This window comes from Rhopalosiphum maidis, chromosome 2, assembly GCF_003676215.2.
Source record: "Rhopalosiphum maidis isolate BTI-1 chromosome 2, ASM367621v3, whole genome shotgun sequence".
NCBI lineage: Eukaryota > Metazoa > Arthropoda > Insecta > Hemiptera > Aphididae > Rhopalosiphum > Rhopalosiphum maidis.
The window spans coordinates 44,628,619-44,649,347 of NC_040878.1; the positions used below are offsets into that span (position 1 = coordinate 44,628,619).

General features: G+C 31.2%; 1 protein-coding gene across 3 annotated transcripts in view; it reads left to right on the forward strand.

Annotated features, from left to right (window-relative positions):
- The window catches only part of LOC113554549 (sodium channel protein 60E-like), a 105,393-nt gene extending 92,943 nt beyond the window's left edge, over positions 1–12,450 (forward strand). Inside the window, exons 19-34 of one of the 3 annotated variants that reach the window (XM_026958434.1) lie at positions 2,706–2,966; positions 3,700–3,943; positions 4,186–4,501; positions 4,563–4,679; positions 4,754–4,912; positions 4,985–5,089; positions 5,235–5,426; positions 5,492–5,646; positions 5,710–5,843; positions 5,937–6,130; positions 6,250–6,452; positions 6,521–6,793; positions 6,860–7,079; positions 7,175–7,314; positions 7,811–8,107; positions 11,830–12,450. In XM_026958434.1, coding sequence (XP_026814235.1) covers positions 2,706–2,966; positions 3,700–3,943; positions 4,186–4,501; positions 4,563–4,679; positions 4,754–4,912; positions 4,985–5,089; positions 5,235–5,426; positions 5,492–5,646; positions 5,710–5,843; positions 5,937–6,130; positions 6,250–6,452; positions 6,521–6,793; positions 6,860–7,079; positions 7,175–7,314; positions 7,811–8,107; positions 11,830–12,232 — 3,413 coding nt within the window. In that variant the 3' untranslated portion in view covers positions 12,233–12,450. Of the gene's footprint in view, positions 1–2,705; positions 2,967–3,699; positions 3,944–4,185; positions 4,502–4,562; positions 4,680–4,753; positions 4,913–4,984; positions 5,090–5,234; positions 5,427–5,491; positions 5,647–5,709; positions 5,844–5,936; positions 6,131–6,249; positions 6,453–6,520; positions 6,794–6,859; positions 7,080–7,174; positions 7,315–7,810; positions 8,108–8,525; positions 8,607–11,829 lie in introns of those variants that run through there. The other 2 variants (XM_026958436.1, XM_026958435.1) reach the window with 2 other exon arrangements.
- Positions 12,451–20,729: the final 8,279 nt, after the last annotated feature.

The following is a 20,729-nucleotide window of genomic DNA, read 5'->3' on the forward strand; positions in this document are numbered from 1 at the left end:
AAAATTGTCCTTTTTTAAATTAAAAAAAGCCTGGTTCTTACTTTAGAAGTGTATGTAAAAATATGTTATGACAAGCAATATGTCACAATGGGTACACAGGTGTTAGATAATATTCTTATTACATTGTACTAGCACTCGGCGTCTCGGCTTGATGGCCACTTAAGTATAAGTGCTATATTTTTTCTATAAAACAGTGGAAATAAAAACCAAAATTAAATATCAATATCATATAGTTGTGATGTATTTTATAAGCAGACAAAATCAGAATAGCATATTATTTAATTACATAGACTTAATTTATTGTATTATAATAGTTATTTATGTTTAAAAACTAGTAATGGGTTTTTAGCGTTTTATTAACTAACGACTTTCTAACAAAAATAAAAAATAAAATACATTTTTGCATTTATATTTATATAAGACGTATACTTTAAGAATTAAAATTATTATTTTTTTACTATTTCAAGGTAAAGAGTGATTTAATATCTGTAATTAAATATTGTTATTCAGTAGTAATATACCTAACTGAGATTGTGTTAACGGTAGACATTAATGTGCGAGTAATGTGCATGTTTGATCCTAATTTACTTTGAAACTACTTATTCTTGACGGTTATAAAATATATAATTTAAATATTTTATATATACGAATATTTAAATTTATTTTAAACTACTTAAATCTATAAAATTAGTTTTTATGGTTTGAGGTTCCGCTTAAAATATGACGGGTAACTTATTTTTGTTTATCGAGTTTTGAACGTTAATCCGGCATTACCATAAGCGCGTCTTCTCCCCCTCCTCGAGATATTTATTGTAAAATAAAATCATCGTTTATTTTACCACATGATAATATTTACAATCTTAAACTTTTAAAATTGATAAGACTTATTATTATTATTTTTATCATCAAAACTTACATCAACCACAACCTCTGTAAATTAAATATTCTGTGGATATCTGATAACTATTGATATTTTCTTTCAATACAACCAATATTGTGTCGTTAAATTTAATATCAAAATTAATTAACCTATTACCAAACCAAATTTTGGAACATTAACTTTTATACAATATTTCAATTTGTATGTGTTTTGTATATTTAAACATTGCAATTTATAAATATATATGATATCACAAAACATTTTAAATATCGTAAAAACAGATAAAGTTCTGAACTTAAAGTTTTTAATAGGTCAATGTATTCTAAAGTAAAACTAACAAATCAACATCGGTTCAGATAAACGCAAATGTTGCAAATAGATCAGATAGAAAAAACAAAATATAGTGCGCTGACATCGTCGTTTTGATAAAATATAATCTTAATTTGTGGTATAATCTATTAGCCGTTATTTTCTTTTTGATTTTTATTTCCTTATCGTCTCATATTTGATATTGTAATTTATTCCACTGCAGAAAGCGGTGTATAGGGACGTACGATGACATCCCCTACAACACCTCTCGGGACAGACCTTAGTAATAATAACAATTTATCAATAAAACGCGACGTGGAAATCTTATAAGATATAAAAACTGTTAAAGATGTTAAATGTAATCTAAAAACAAGTATGGCCGTATGGGGTGAAGGGGGTTCCTTTCACTCAGGTATATTTGGCATAAACTTGTTCAACGTTTCACCTCAAAAAAAAAAAATAAAACTCAATTGCGCCTACGGGCGTTATATACCATCTTCTTGTAATTTGTTATGTACATATTATAATAATATACTAAAAGCTACTTTCAAAGATACGCAAAGTTTACGGAAACGTTTGTATTTTATCATTTACAATTCCTGCAGCCGTCTTCTTCTATGGATTAATGTTTGTCATTTCGTAGTCACTTCTAGTATCGTCAAAGCTCTTTCTCAAACACGACTCATCGTATATTCATCCCTTCCCATTCATTTCGCATTAATTATGTCAATAGATCCGTGTATTGGTTTGGCAGTTATCGCACGTCTTCGCTTCGCAATCTATTTTTCTAAATTATAAATAATCGACTCCACCTGTCAGTTTTTGTTCTGTCTAATAGTATTGACTCCTGTAGACGATGCTATAATATCTGCAACATTCTACACATTGCAGGCACTATATACGCTGATCCTAAGTTACCTTATCATCGTATGGATATTTTAATTTCACTGAGATAATATGAATATTTTCACTTATTTTACATTCTCAAATATATGTATAGATATAATGTATGTAATATACTTCCCTACTTACCTTCTTAAAATTCATTGAATAAATTATCTACGGTACACAGACATTTTTATACATAACATTTCAATAATAATTATAAGTTTATAGTATATATAATAATATGTATGGTTTATCATATCACAATTTTATCTATACAAACAAAGTAATTTTCTTAGCATGCTTATTATGTTTTAGAAATTACTAATTAATTATTAATTTCAACGTATATAGGTTGGGTTAACTAATGTGACAATAACTTTAATATTCATTAAACGTATTACAGACACGGGGCGTGCTACTAATATTCATAGTGGCAAAAATATATTAATCTATATATCCTTATTTTTATGGAACTTTCTATGTACACCCTCCACCATTTTTGATAACTTTAAATTTTGATTTATTTGTATTCAATTGTCAGAATAATCTAGTAAAAATTCTTTTATATATTTGAAAACACAGTATATAATATTACTCGTTAAATATAAATGTATTTAATTTAAATTAGTTTTGGTTACAGGATATAACCAAGGGCCATTCACAACTCAGCAAACGCCAGTATTTAGTTGCCAGGAATCAACATCTGATGATTTATTGTACCATCAAATCATGCAAGATGCCATGTGTTATGCACCTACTTTAACAAGAGACTTAGAATTACCAATGTTAGATGAAACATTTGAGTTATCCGAACATTATACTAGTCCACCACCAGTAGGAATACACCGAAGATCATACATATTGGCTACTAGACAAGACAGCAGTAAAGGTGAAATTTACATTATTCAAAAACAATTGAATCTTGATTTGCTTATTGTTATTGTATAGATGGCATGCCTTTAAATAATATTTAAGTATTATATATGCATCCAAATAAATTTAACATATACACTCTAATCATATTAAGGACGTATAAAATTATTGTTTTTATAAATTATTACGTCTAATATATTCTATAAATATAAAATAAATTATTTATCTGACTCGTTCAATAAATAATAAGACACACAATAAATTATACCCTACCTAGTTTAATGTTGAAGTGTTTAAACTGAAAATATTTCTTGCAAAATAAAACTGTGAAACGTCAACTCAATAATTATATTACATAATATTCGTATATACCTGTATCATTAATCATTATTCTTGATTATTAATTGATGTTTCTAATTTATCGACTTTAATCCAGAAATTAATAACTAGCACTAACGATAGAGTATTAAATTTGGAGTATAGGTTTGTACATTTTACAAAAAAAAAAAACAAATCACTTAAATTTAAAATAAATAACCTTATAAGTAAGTAATTAATAAGTATACTTATAAATTATAATACCTATACATATAATATAAAAATATAAATATTCATACGCTCAATTTGTACGTATAACATTTTTATAAACTCTCTAAAGGCCATTTGGTTATAATGAATTTTATTTTATTCTATAAATGTATTATTTTAGTTATTAAACTGTATATTTTATATTGACTTTAACTATTCAGACGAAATTGACGATCAAGATGAAACATGTTTCTTGAAACAAAAAAATAAGGATATAGTTACTGATGAAAAGTCCAAAAAGAAACCTTGGATAACACTTGTATCTTATGTGGACGAATTAACCGTGGGCGGAAGAAGAGACTCCCAAGGAAATTTCGTTGATGCAGCTCCTACTTTTCCAGGTTTTGGCAGAAATAAACAATCAAAAGCTCCACTAGAATGTTTTCCTTTTAATTGCTATCAAAGGTAAATATTGCATTTCTTTTATATTAAAATAATTTCAATAAAATTCTTGTTTTATAGAAATTATTAAAAATAATACAAGTAACTAATTATCAACAAATTATTTTTATACTTGAAGACATATATCATGTATATTGTATAATTTAAATAATAAAATCGATTTTAATTTAATTGTTAAAATATCTTTAACAATAAATAATTAATTAATAAAAATGTATTTATTTATTTAATTAATTAATTTTTAGGATTGGGATAAAAAAAGAATGGGTTGACACTTGTTTTGGCGACCGATGGATGACTTTTCGACAGAAAACTCTCGTGATAGTAGATACTCCGATATTTGAATGGTTTATACTAGTATTGATTTTTGCGTCGAGTGTAACTTTATGCTTCGAAGATATTTACCTAGATGAAAATCAAACGCTCAAAACTGCATTATATTGGACTAATTTTACGTTTTGCGTTATATTCACAATTGAACTTATGCTAAAATGGATAGCATTGGGAGTTTATAAATACTTTAAAAGTTTTTGGACGGCGTTAGACTTTATTATTGCAATGGTAAATGTAAAAAAAATGTTAGATAGCATAATAGATTGAATTTTTTTTTTTTTCGAAATAGATGTCAATTTTTAGTTTACTAATTGATGAAAATGAGAATTTAAAAGTTCTACGGTCGTTAAGAACTCTCCGAGCTTTGCGACCACTCAGAGCTATATCGAGATGGCAAGGGATGCGGGTAAGTACTTCGAAGTCCAAAAATACTTTTACGTTAAAAGTAATATAATATGAGCTTATTTTATATATTACTAGATAGTTGTGAATGCTCTGATGTATGCAATTCCATCAATTTTTAACGTTCTGCTGGTTTGTCTTGTGTTTTGGTTGATATTCTCAATCATGGGTGTACAGTTTTTTGGTGGAAAATTTTTTAAGTGTGTTGACGACAACGGAGACCGTGTATCCGTAAACGTATGTACTTAATGTGTTTTTTTATTTTTATTTTTTGTTATTGGTGTTAATCAAAAACTATAATTTTTGTAGATTGTCAATAATCGCAGTGACTGCATGCTCCATAACTATACTTGGTTAAACTCAAAAATATCATTTGATAACGTGGGCATAGCTTATTTGGCTTTGTTTCAAGTTGTAAGTTTATTCGCGGTATTTGTTATTATTTTTGAAAATATGTACTCATGCTACACTGTTATCGAATTAATGATAATTATATTTTCATTAAAATTTAATTATATTTTCTTATACTGTACCATATTTTTTAATATTACATTTTCAGGCTACATTTGAAGGATGGATGGAAGTAATGGCAGATGCTGTGGATGCTCGTGGTGTAGACTTACAACCTGAATATGAGGCAAACTTGTATGCTTACATATATTTTGTGATATTTATTGTGTGTGGAGCATTTTTTACTCTAAACCTTTTCATCGGTGTTATAATTGATAACTTTAACATGCTTAAAAAAAAGGTATTCACTATTTTTTTTTAATGAGGTTATACATAATTTGTATGCTAATGAACTATCTGTTGCAGTACGAAGGCGGAGTATTAGAAATGTTCTTGACTGAAAGTCAAAAGCATTATTATACAGCCATGAAAAAACTAGGCCGGAAAAAGCCACAAAAAGTAATTAAGCGCCCAGTCAATCAATTTATGGCAATATTTTACGACTTATCAAATTCCCGAAGGTCTATTTACTTATTTATACTTATAAATTTCAAATGATTAAAACGTAACTTTATATTTCGTAGGTTTGAAATAGCAATTTTCGTATTGATTTTTTTAAACATGTTGACAATGGGTATTGAACATTACAATCAACCTGTTTCGGTGTTTTTCATATTAGAAGTCTGTAACGCATTTTTTACTACTGTCTTTGGACTAGGTATTTTATTTATTTTTTTTTAAACATTATATAAACCAATACTATTATAGGTTTAAATTACGAAATAATATATATTATAATTTTTTTTCACAGAGGCTTTAGTGAAAATTATTGGTCTTCGATTTCATTATTTTACTGTTCCTTGGAATGTTTTTGATTTTTTACTCGTCTTAGCATCCGTTCTTGGCATACTTATGGAAGATATTATGATCGATTTTCCAGTATCACCGACACTTTTGAGAGTAGTTCGCGTGTTCAGGATTGGTAGAATATTACGATTGATTAAGGTGAGATAATAATAAATAGTTACTAGTTACTACTAAATATTAATAATCAAATTAAATGTTTAGTCAAATTCTGTAATTGTATAATTAGTTGTTACTTTAATTAATTATTCGGATTTTAGGCCGCCAAAGGTATACGTAAACTGTTATTCGCCTTAATCGTGTCTTTACCAGCACTTTTCAATATTGGTGCACTACTCGGTTTGATTACTTTTATATACGCCATTATCGGTATGTCTGTTTTCGGGCATGTCAAAAAACAAAAAGCCATTAATGACATGGTAAACTTTGAGACTTTTGGTAGGAGCATGCAACTGTTGTTCCGGTTAGTGCATAAATTGTATTTACTCGAAATTCTGGAAAGTTATTTCAAACCACATTTGTTTATTATAGGCTGATGACATCGGCCGGATGGAATGACGTACTCGAATCCCTTATGGTACAACCACCGGATTGTGAACTAGAATCTCCAGGACTTCCAAATGGCAATTGCGGACACCCTATTCTCGCGATTACGTACTTTACGAGTTTTATCATAATAAGCTACATGATAGTTATAAATATGTACATAGCTATTATATTAGAGAACTTTAACCAAGCTCATCAGGAAGAAGAAATCGGCATTGTAGAAGACGATCTCGAAATGTTTTACATCAGATGGTCTAAGTAAACAGGAAAATCCCTCAGAGCTTTTTCAATCATATAGCTTTAAACGTCGTTTTTCTATTTCAGATATGATCCACATGCAACGCAGTTCATAGCGTTCAATCAAATATCTGATTTCATTGCAAGCTTGGACCCGCCATTAGGCATACCTAAACCGAATATCGTGGCTTTAGTCAGCTTCAATTTGCCAATTGCGAGGGGCAACAAGATTCATTGTCTAGACATACTCCATGCACTCGTCAAACACGTGCTTGGTCACGTCGACGAAACGGACGAATTCAGAAAAGTAATCGATAATCATTACACTTTTATTATTATAGGATAATATATTATATAACGATGATTTTTATGATGATATTAAATTTTAATATTTGTGTTCAGTTAAGAGATCAAATGGATGTGAAGTTTAAAAAACAATTCCCGACACGTAAGGAACTAGAAATCGTGTCATCTACGCGTCTGTGGAAACGTCAAGATAAAGCCGCGAGACTAATACAAAGAAGTTACCGAAACTTCCGAAGGTATTGTATTTGTTTCGTGTTACTCGGATAAATAACAATCCATCAACGTTATCTACTTTGAACACTTTTCCAATCCGTAGTTTTAATATTATTAACCCAATTTATACCTTTTCTTGTCTTTATTTGCCTTTTTTATATCTGTATCCTTTCCATCATTATATCCTACATTTTTTATAATTCTATTATGTAACTTAATTTTTTTTCGCTGTAAATTTATTATTCATTCAACTTTAAAATAACTCACGTTCAATTTCAAATTCGTAGTTCGCTCATAATACTCATTACTACACGCTCTAAATTAAGTATAATCATCACTAATATTTGTATATTATATTATAATATTATATAATATGTCATTTATTTTTATACTTAGATATCATATTTATTTTTTTTTTTAATGCAAATTTAATTTCCTTGAAGTATTTTTTATAATTACAATAAATAACTATCCACATTTTTCAACATAATCATCTGCATTAAAACAAAAATTGTTTAGGCGGAAAAAAGACATAACAGATTTGTGTTCGGATACGCAGTCTTCAAGCCCCGGAGGTTGGCAATCACGTCTTTCGTCATTCTTACATGTTAAAGGCATGTCAATCAGTGGTATTGGAGGAGGTATCGGAAGTAATTCTAGAGCTTCGTCCAGAAAATCTTCTAGAGCCTCCGACACGTCTGACATATCTGAACTAGGAGCGTCTCTCTGGCTTAACCTGCCATTGTTTTTATTGTCTAATGCTCAGTTAGATACAACGGGTAAAAACGAAGAACAATCGCCCAAGAAAAAATCACAGTAAGTCATCAGTACTTAGTATACCAACTCATATCGATAAAACAAAACTAAAAAGGTACCAATATGTTGTTTTATTATTATTATTTTTTTTTTTTTTGTAACGACTAAAAAATATAGACACAGCTAAAGTTGTTATACAAAAACGTATTCTAATAATAATTAACTAATAAAATCATTCGTTATACAATATAGGTGTAAGATTTTAACAATATTTATCTGTAGAATTAATTAATTTAAAGTTAATTTCGAATAACACGTATTTGATATACGCTATCTTATTATCAACGAGCATAATTATTTTCAAATTATTATTTCTTTACTCTATGAACTATCGTGCTATTGACTTTTGGATTTTCAATAGTATACTATATTCTTAACATCGTATTTCCTTAGAATGAATTGTATTGTTGATTTACAGTGATCAAACATATATTTTTCATGAAGACACTTTCAATGGAAGTAGTATAATTTTATAAACAGCAAACAACCCAAAAGGTCTTTCTATAATAGCAAAACAGTATTCTTATATAGATGTTCCGTATATAATTGATTCGATTCTATTACTTCCAGATTCGTTTTCTAGCTTATGATGTTCTATAGAAATAAAAACCTAAACATGTAGTCATTATATTAATAATAATAAAATTAAACATTTATTGAGTTTTTTTACTATTCGTTTGTATTAATAAAATTTAAATATACACACATAACTCATTATAATGATTATAATTAAATTTTATATTAAATTTATTAATGTTATTATATTTTTGAATATCATAACATTTAATAAACATAATTTGTTGTTATTTATTATTAATTACCTACAAGTTAACTATGTTTTGAATTGGGTTGTAAATAAATATTAATTAATGATAGGGATATATAAACGCATGTCGTGAAGGATTACACAATTTGTGAGTTAAACTATACCAAAACTTTAAATGTTAATTATTATCACAATGCAATAGAGATTTTGAAATACAGGTATTAGCTTAATTGTACATTAAACAGAAAATTTCATAAATGAGGGCTGATAAGATAAATTTATTAAATATTATATTTATCTTAAATGTGGAAATCAAATTAAAAGAAAAATAATCTTATTTTTTTTAAACAAAATAAATTATCAGATATACTAATTAAAATCTCAAGCATACACGATTGAATAAATGTCATTAGACAGAAACGCATTTAGAAGTTTTTTTTATATTTGTTTTACAAAGCGCTACGAGTACATTTTAATTAATAAGGAAAACACTTGAACACGTTGCGATAAGTAGGTTATAGCTATAATTGTATAAAACTTAAAAAAGTTTTAATCAAATATGACGTTTATAATTTATTTTTTTAAAAAAAAATACATGCACCGAATTAAAAAAAAATTCAATTATCGATTGAACTAACAGTCTTCAAACACTTAAATGAATAAGAATGTTTTTAACATTTCATTCTTTTTTACAATTGACAGGTCTAAAATTTTAAATTATTTCTTAAAACACATCGATTATAATAATTTATTGTGACATATTCATTATTCAGTCTGCATTTAATCAATAAAACCCGCGAATTTTATAAATAGTAACATTAATAAATAATAAATATATACCTAACATTATTAGCAGTCCATAACCGTCAGTATACGTGGTGTCTTTAATAATAGCTTAACACTTGGCAAATAAACAAAATTAAATTAATGTACGACATTGATGTGATCAAACAAAGCTTATATCAACGCAAGTCTTATTAATTAAATATAATTTTTTACCTAAGCTTTGGGGGTTTTAAACTGAAATAATTTATATTTTTATACATTTTATAATTCAAGTGCACGATAGTTCATTATTATTATTATTAGTAAGATCTATCTACTGTCTACTGTTCTTTTCATTTGTATTGTAGTGCGAACCCTCATTAAACATGAATTAAGGAATAACGGTGTAACCGCCGCTTCTACGTGAATAATATTGTTGAGCCCCAACCGGGCCAACCGACACTTAATGCCGAGAAAAAATATTGTACTAAAAATAGTTTAAATCTCAAGTAATATATAAATTATAAAGTTAACTATTTATAAAATATCTGTATGTGTCAATTTCTAGTATAAACATAACTAAAAGTATCTTAATAGTCGAACCATTTATAAAAAATGTTTGATTTAATCCAATTAAAATGTATGACGTATTATTTAATCTAATTCACACATCAAATTAAAATTAATCAAATGGTTGTTTTTATTTTTAATTAAAATTATATACTGGATAAATAGTCAACTAGTTTTAAAACATACTTCCCTATTTTTACTAATAAAATATTAAAACAGTTTTACAAATCAAAGAGTGATTAGATAAACTAATTTATGTTTAAGTTTCAATAGGTACACAACATGCAAGGTTGTCGTGTAAAATATAATACCATCATATCAATTCCATTGTACCCGTGGTTTTTCAGTTTTTAAGAGATTTTTTTAACATATAAAATAAACCATTACCACCAAACAAATGACATAGATATATGTTCTTTTGACGCAACTTTTACTTTTTTACATAACGACGCTTAAAACCGTCGGGTCAATTTTTCTGGTAATACAGAATTTTGATTTACCGTGTCTCAATTTATCCGTATTCGCGATTTATCTTGATCTCTTTTCCGAATATTTTTGTTTACTAAAAATAAAGAAATAGGCGCGTTAGCAGTACAAAATATTATATTGTACGTAGGTAAACAACGATAAATAATAATAATTAAACCATGAGTGGCATGTATTATAAAAAAGGTTAAAAATAAAAATATTAATTTTTTCATATTTTAAGCCCTGATATAACTTTATAACAAGACAATGTACACACATGTGTGTTTACAACATTTTTAAATAAATAAAAACTGGATTAACCGTGTGACCCCTCTCCACCATTCACCCGAATAATCGAGATTATACTGAGGTTATACTGTGTTATAATCTTTTGAAACGCATTTCAATAGTTAATTTTTTTATTTTATACAATAATATATGACTATATAATAAATATATAGAACAAACTACAAAGTACAATCAATTGTGCAAATGGGTATTATTTAGGTAACGCATTTTTATAGTAAAATTCTTATAACACGGCATTCCGGATAGGCGATTTAACGACACTATTTTGTGGTTTTATTTTCTCTGTAGATATCTCATAAGTCATAATAAATATCGTAAGTATTTTATACCAATGAATGTCGTCCCTAAATGTTTGCAGTCCAAACGACGAACCACTAGACGTCCTCTCTCCCTAATTTTAACACTCGAATTCGGCGCAAAGAAGTAAACTTGGAACTCAAATTTTGGTGAGGGTCAAGTGTCTCATAATAATGTTATAATATTATGGTTTTTAAATTTAAAATATTAAGATAATAAAATATTATCGGGTGCCCGGTAAAACGACCCGTGTTATCGATATCGGTATTACTTGACCTATAGAAACTTCGATTTTGCCTACATTTACGTTTGGCTTCGACCTGCTACTGCTGCTGGGGTTTACCAGTGATGGTCGAATGAAAATTAAACAACGAAATCCAGCTATCGGTATATTTATATAAATATAAATGGGGAGTAAAACGTAAATCGTGCCCACGTGGGTTACGCCCCTGTGAACCGCGACCTACAGTGATAGGTCGTACCCACCTACCGTGTCTGTCATCGTGGACTTATCTCTAACCACTTCGTTGTTGTTTGACCCTTACAGCGTCGAGGGAGGTGGCGGCGGACCGGTGCACATCACGATCAGCGAACCGTCGCCCGAGGCCAAACCAAACGCGGTGCTGCCTTTGTCGCTGGACGGGGTCGGCGACTTGGCAACCGGAAGCGGCACGGCGGACCGGAAGCAACAGCAACACCAGCTACCCCAACAGCAGCAGCAACAGGCAGCACCCAACGTGAGTATCACCATAACTGACGCGTCGCCGGTAAGCCCGAAACCGTTGCCGGTGGCGAACGTGCAACAGCAGCATCAGCAGCAGCAGACCGGTGTCGGCGGCGGCCCGACGGCGGCACACAGCAAACGGTTGGCGTTCCGGCGGGCGAGCGAAGCGAAAATCGTACAGCACAAGGCGCTAGTGCACAGGACGTCCGAAGGGCCACACAGCTGATGGGAATTATGATAATACGTATAATATATTATAATAATATCGTCAATAATATTTATACACACCTAACCCACCAGATATACCTACGCCCGAGTCATCGTTATCGTTGTCGTCGTTGCAGTAGTTGTTGTTGTTCGTTGTTGTTGTTGTTTTTGTTGTTATTGTTATTTTTTACTATTATCATTTATTATTATTATCATTTATTATTATTATTATTATTATTATTATTATTATTATTATCATCGTTTTCGTCCGTATACGGCGACTACGGTTATGTTTTATGTACAAGCTGCGTGTACAGTCCATCACCCCGTCGCACCCACGCCAACCGAAAGCTCTGCCGCCGCAAAGATCACCCGTGTAGCACTGCAAACGATTGTAATACACGACACAGACCGACGACGTTGACCGTATCATAGTATCCATAGTATCTATCCGATCGTATGACAGGGGGCATCATCGCGTTTATATAATACGTCCTGCTGTTACAGATCCTTAAAACCACCCACACGGATGATTCGACCCGTTTATATATCGTCAGGAGTAGGTAAATATTGCATACCCGAAAAAAAAGGTCACAGTCACCCGTTTATTTTTGAAACGTACGTAAATTTCGTTCCGGGACATTAAAAAAAAAAGACATTCAAAGTGATACGTATAGTAGTTTGAAAACTCGGGGAACAAAAAGTAGAAAAATTATGGGAAAAGATACATAAATTAGAATTTATAGGAAACAATGAAAGAATTGCCAACTAAAAAAATAATTCTTTTATTCAGTCTAAGCGGGAATTATCATACATTTGTTCAAACTTTTACCAGTTGATCATGATAACTACATTTTAATAATACATTTTTTATTCTTATTATCAACATAAACATAGCGTAACCAACATGTATACAATTATATTTCCAGTCCTAAGTCTGAAAAAACGTAAGGAAACAATTAATTTTTCAAATATATCTCTAGACGTGATTTACGAATGAATAAAAAAGAATTTCGCCGCAAATTACAGCGACTCATATCGTCACTCTAGAGTCTTGAGTCAAAACTACTCGTCACAGTTGTTGTAACTTAACGGTAGATCATAATCGATTTGTGTGCAATCGATAGTTTGTCTGGGATGAGTTGAATACAATTTTACCAAAACGTGTTGAAGATGTGGCTTCTGGCGGAAATATTAGGTACCTACTCATCGTGATTCGGTACACTACATTTGTACGTCGCCTTTAACATTTCATAAAATTATGGCCGAAAAAAGAACGAAGCCGCGATCGTTCGTCTGAACGGTGACCGAATTGTGCGTGCCTAGTGCTCGCAACTAAAAAACATACATTACGATGTAACAATATATTATAGCATTGCGATTTATGCGTAATATATTATGCCGAACGCGTGTCGTAGGTAATTCGTCGTCGCCGCGGTTTTCTCATTTTCCGGTCGATAAATCCCGTCTCCGGCGTATACGCCGTTTTGCGAATTTTTACTTCTCCGTTTCATTTTACTCCGTCGTGGGGCGGTGGCGGTAACAGCCTCACTACCACCCCTATATCCACTGTTTTTCACCAGTGCCGGTGCAATAGATGACGTTTGAGGGCGAGCAGACACCGAACAAACCGTGATCACGGCAAATTTCAACACGAATTAGTCGTATTGTCCGTCATATTTTGTTTTTTTGTTTCCTCATCTTTTCATACTCATTTATAGCTGTATTATTATGTTACGAGGTATGTATACATGTATAAAATGGATCAGACCTCGACAGACAATTATACACGGCCGCGCGTAGGTATACTTTATAATGTACATGTCTATACATATATTATGTTGCACAGCGACTGCAAAACTCGTAACAATGTAGTTCGCGAAAACTTTAAATTCCCCTCTCCCATACCACCTCGACTCGCACCTCCCGCAGCGGTTTTCCATTATGATTTTCGAATATTCACGACGCTCGTCCGCAAAACAACTTCGCAATAATTACTATTACATACACTCGACTAAACCGCATTGTTCGGTATAGACAATAATAATACACAACATGTACGCTATATACTTACGCTTAATGTTTATAGAAAGAAAGAAAAAAAAAATACAAATAAAAAGTTTACCGCATAGGACGTAGCATTTATATAAAAAATAAATAAATATATATATGTACTAACATTTGGAGGGGACGTTTTACATTTATCGCTTACCACGATCGCGTAATTATATACACTCGTTGCCTTGGGCTTGACTGTCTATTTTTACTACGTATATTAAATATTTATTAAAAGTCATTTTTTTGAATTTTTTTTTTTCTATAATAATATAGGCTAGATGGTAATTTAATCATTATAATATAGTTTTTTTACACGTTTACATTTTACAATTATATTAACAAACGCCACGATTAAGTCAATTTTCAAACTATATACCATATATACCATATATCAAATATATATATACATAAGTTCATGAGTCAATTATTACAAAAACTTTATTTATAATATTAACTTTAGATGTTAGGGATATCGTATAGGATTCTAGGTGTTCTAGTATTCTACTCGTATTTATTGCGACAATTTGTCGGAAACGTATAATTTATTATATAATATAATATGAATATAACGAGATATTGTATTATAACTATATTTATTTATCAAATGATTTGTTATTTTAACTTTTTGAAGAAAAAGAATGATTTATTTGACAATAACGTATACCATACCCAGGTATAGAATTTATAGTAAGTATTACGAATTGTACTCCGTAAAACCTGTATCGACCGTTAGCGTCATTTTACTTAACTCCACGATAAAATACATTATTTACTCACTATTAGGTACACGTATATACTATTCAAATAACACAATAAATATTGGCGAAAAGTGGTGAAAATAATAATATTATATGTAATATATACATTTCCGATATACACTGTATTCTGTGTTGACTCATTTTTCGCGAGAATCCATACGTATTAGGAAAGCATCGCTCCTATTGGCTACTACGACCGTGCACTAATCAAAATATTTGATTTATAATATTGTTTGGATACTAGACGGACTACCACAGATAATTCTTCTTTTTTATTCACGTCGTTTTTGCTATTAGAGCGCGTGTAAAATTACACGTTATAACTACTCATGAGTTATGAGTCAATAACTATTATAACTTGTAACATATTATAATAATAATCCAAGAGACTTAGACTTTTGAACACTTTTGTGAAATACAATTTATCAATCTCTTACTTTTTAGTAAAAAGCTCATCATTTTACGTTTTCATACTAGGTGCTATACGCCATATTAAACTAAATTCCAAATAGAATCGTGTACAATGATATTTTTATAGATTTGTAATGTAGACATACATTGTGTATAGGCTATGAATATAATATATATTTATATATATATTATAAATAATATGTACATGTCAGGCGCGTACACAAAAAAAAAATTTCTGAGGGGGTTTACAAAATTTAGCAATACAAATTGTGACACAAAATAATAAAACAATTTTTTCCTCGTGACTCGAAATTATTTCGGGGTAGTTTGAACCACCAACCCCCCCTGTATACGCGCCTGGTACATGTCTAGCAACTATTATAATAATATAACGACTTATAGGTGCCCGTTGAAACTATAATATATAATATTATAATATAGGTAGGTTTTGAATTTTTGATTATGTCGATTGAATTTAACGAATGCGATTGCGTTATTATTTTAATACCGGGTACATGACTTGTGAGATATTTTAATTTGTTCAAAATAAATTATCACGGAAGTGCAACATTATACATAGTTGATTATTTTACTAAGGGAACTTATCATTAGTATTGGAGGAAAATATTCTAAATTTTTATATAAGTAATGTAGGAATGTAATTCTTTTTTTATATAAACATTGAAATTAAATTATAAATTCGGAAAAAAATTGAATATTTTTTAATGTTTAGGGACATTGACTGATTCGCGTAAAATGAGTCATGCTGTATAATATTATGCGTTATAGTAATACACAACAATAACAATATTATTTGACGAAAAACTACAGACTGACTACGAAAAACTATAGAAACGCTTATTTTGTTCGACATTGCGCAAACTTTTCGCTGCGGGTTATTGTTAAACTTTTATTTCGAACATTATTGTACAACCGCATCGTGTAGAATAGTATTAAAATTAGGCACGACACACACACACACACACATGGCACATATTACATTATTTTATATCATAACAATTACATCGTATTATATTGATTTATAAATATATAATAATTTAACACGATATGAACGTATTTCGTGTTAACGGTACAAAAAGTTACACGTCTTACAACAATATTAGACGACGCGCGCGCTCTAAACACTTGGTACGTATTTTGACAATTTTCGATTACTTATCTGCAGTCCACCACGCTATCTTTGAAAGTCGTATGCGTAGTTTGTATTTTTTTTTCTCCAAAATATAGATAATTGTTATAACTCGTTTGGGCCTTTATCTTCAAACTAACGTCGATGAATGAAAAATCAATTAACAGCCGACACCGTTCTGTTATATATCATTGTCGTCTGTTTGCTATGCGTATTCCGTCAATAAGCACGATTAGGGAAAAAACAGTATTACTATATTATAATGGCGGCAATATGAAACAATTCGTTTACGAGCAAGGAGGTACCTGCAAAGCAGTACTTACGATATTATAATCAAATCGCACATTGTATGTACGTTGGCGGTAAAAAAAACCCTCCCGTTTTTTAATCCTGCAAGTGACCGTTTATTGTATATTTTGTAAATTGAACCGATCGCCTTGGCGATGCCGCCGCGCGAATCGATTTCCGTGAGCGAAAGAAACCCGGCGAATAAAGTAAAATCGTGAAATAAAAAATTGGCGTGTTGTCTTCGAACAGACGTGTACCGCCGATCTCGATGATAATGGGGCGGTAGATCGTAATAATAATTAATCACGCGGTCGCGTATAAAATAATATATTATATTTTGATGTTTCGCAGTGCGGTGAATAGTCCACGATGTCATAATTTATCAATTAGAGACCTATTATAGCTGACGAGTACTGTCGTGACGACATCTCGAATGTGATAATAATAATAATAATAATAATAATTCGTATGCGGAGCCGTGTCAAAAACGGGAGAAAACCCGGCCTGTATAGGACCCCTATTGATTTAGTTTATTTATTCATTAATTTAATCCTGCGATAGCAAGAAAGTTGACGATTTTACGCTTTTGCCGTAGTGCATAGAGGATTGCGGCGACGCGATATTTCACAGTTTCAAATCTTTAGAATGACAGTAAATATAACGAGTACTACTACGTCTACTATTCACGCCCGCGATCGCGCTGCCGATGCGTTTTCTTCGCAATAATGACGTTCTTTTTTAGTTTCTTATGCTATGCACGTGCCGCGTGTGTCGTGTAAAGCGATTCTTTCCGACCCCCGGGGGGGGGGGGAGAGCTCGCCCTCGCGTAACTCCCCATGCGTGCGCGGAGGAGGGACGCCTAGCAAATCTCAACACGCGCCCGGCGTGTCCAAACACTCCAAACGGTCGAGTGTGTGACGGAGCGCGATCATCTCACAAATCTAATAAAATTAACCTAAACCTGTCTAATAATAATCCGTGTCGTACGGGTATTTTCAAATCCGAAAACGGCAATGTCGTTCGATAACCGATCGGTCCGGACAAAGAGCGTATCATTACTATTATTATTATTATTATTATTGTTGATGTTGTACAATGTTGCGGGTAATTATAAAATATCGTGTTGTACACGAGTCTTAACGATCAATAAACCGGCCCCGTAAATCACCGTACGCGGTTATTATTATTTATTTTTGTAATCGTTTTTACGATAATGTCATGCGTACACCTATAAATCGCGCGTATGCGTCCAGCTGCAGCGGTTGTCGCAGAGGAAGTAACCGCACGTTTATCGCTATCGTAGTGCCACCCATTCGCGGCCGTTAATTTGTTGTATTAATATAATAAAGGTACCCGCGATGTGGGTTTGGCGATTTGATGTGATATACGATCGATGTATATTATTACGTATTACATAACCGGCGGCCAACATCCGGAATGTTTCGATATCATCGCCGTCGAAGCAGAAATTTTTCCTCCCAAAACGTATTGAAACACATAAAATAAAAAACAATAAAATCGTTCAGAAAAAAAATCATCCCCCCCCTCCCCAGGCCAAGTGCATAGTTATAATATTATATTATAATAACAATATCGTATTGGAACGAGTGCGCGGTGGTGGTGACGGCGGCGGGGTGTTTTGCCGTGATGGTGCAGCAGTGTTGCGACTCGAGTATTTACCGATGTTTTTCGAAGAACCGACAATAAAACTTAGTGTATTTTAGATGTGTAAATAATAATATATACATATTAGCCGAGCGTGCGAGTACATGAATATTATAATTTTACATTGTGTATTAATAATATATATTATTATATTATATTTATATAGCGTAGGTATACGAAAATTTATTATTGCCGATATAATAATAATAATAATAATAATAATATCAAATTACCTATGTATAATTATAATTATATTAATTAATAATATCGATGTTGTGTTGTCTGCGTTGTAATTTTAAGGTTTTTTGGTTGTTTTTTTTTTCATTTTCAATTGTGATTTACGGGAAATAACTATTTATAGAGAACGAGAGGGAATGTTCGACGAACGTATCGAGAAAAAAAAAAAATAAAATCGAAAAAAAATTGAAAAAAAATTACAAAATCCGCGGTGTACGAAGTTGAATCGTAAACAATATCTCATCAGATTCTCATAACGTCGATATGAATAATAAACAACACGCGCGTAATGCCTATATAAGTTATTACAATAATATTAGTTTTGATCGTAATGTGATTCAGTGTAATGAAAATAATTAAAATTAATATATATATATTATTATATTATAATAACGTTTAGGCCTTTACCTCCTCCCCCCCCCCAAACGAGTTTTTGGGAGATGTTCTTTTCAAAAGTCCGCTGAAACTTTTTGGTCGACTTATTCTTCATTTCTTTTTGATATCGTATATAATACGCATAATATAATGATATAGACTAATTTTCAATCTCCTGCAAAGAGATATTCTAAATTAACATATCGGTTGTTAGCAAACATATATAGGTGCATTATACGATACTATTATATACCTGTATAACGGGGTATTATTGTATGATATTACGGGAAATTTTTTTTTTTTTTGTAAACATAAATCCAAAAGACTTTGATACACAACAATATAACATAATAATAATAATAATAATATTATAATACAGAACCGGCGCGCGGGCCCGTCGTGTAGCGCACGGCAATAACACACAGTACAACACTTTAATATTTGTAATCCATCATCGTGTTTTATAATGTAATATAATAAATCGTAGGCGATGTAACGTTGTTGCGTGCAATACCGCGAATACGGTAGGCGCACGATTGTCGGACTTGGCGGACGACGGTGGTTGACGTTTTATTTTTATTTGAAAAACCGTAGATATTTATTCGCCGTTCGTATAAAAAACACAGAATTCTATTTCGTCAAACGCCTTTTCCCTGCTTTGTTATTTATTTATTTTTTTGTTGATATCGTCGTCGTGATACGCGCGGCGACACGACCACAGCAAGACGCCGTCGTCACCGTGTACGTAGGTATGCATAAATTATTATGAACACGCGTAACTCGGCTCGTTCGTCCGACGACGTGCGCGTTTTTTAGTCGCAGCACCTGTGCGGCGCGATCGCCGTAATAACAACAAATATATTATATACAATAACGGTACAACAAAAATTAATGACTAACGTATATAATAGGTGACCCCTCCTGCGACCAGATTCATCCTTTTTGCGGATGTCAAAATTATTATGGTAAAATGAACATTATATACCGAGTATAATATATTATAATATTATAATAGTAATAACAGTAAGTAAAAGAATATTAATAAAATTTAATATCGTCATGCCCACGGTTACCACACACACACACACGCACACTCCACCACACCGCAAAAGTTCGTACCCGCCGCGTTGTTATTATTATTATTTATATGTTTACTGTTCGTGAATTGCGATATGTATTTTTTTTTTCAAAAATGGGTCGGCCGACAATACGGTATTATATAATATATGTGTTTTTCGGTCGCGTACTACCTTCAACTGAATAGAAGAGCTTCATATAGCGTGTGACTTGTTAGAATTATTATTAATAACATGATATGTGTAGACTTTAATATTATAATAATATACTGTTACTAATATTATATTATACTATCTATAAATTGTACATTATACACACATATAGTGCCTAGACCTTACCACTGTGCCTCGATTTTAGCTACATAGATTCTATTTTTTCATTAATTTCAACGTGATACTGCGTACGTATTGCGTAATCGTCATAATAACAAATTTAATGATTAACATACTTGTTAAAATACTTTTTTAAATTATTTCACTAGGGTATTTGAATATACC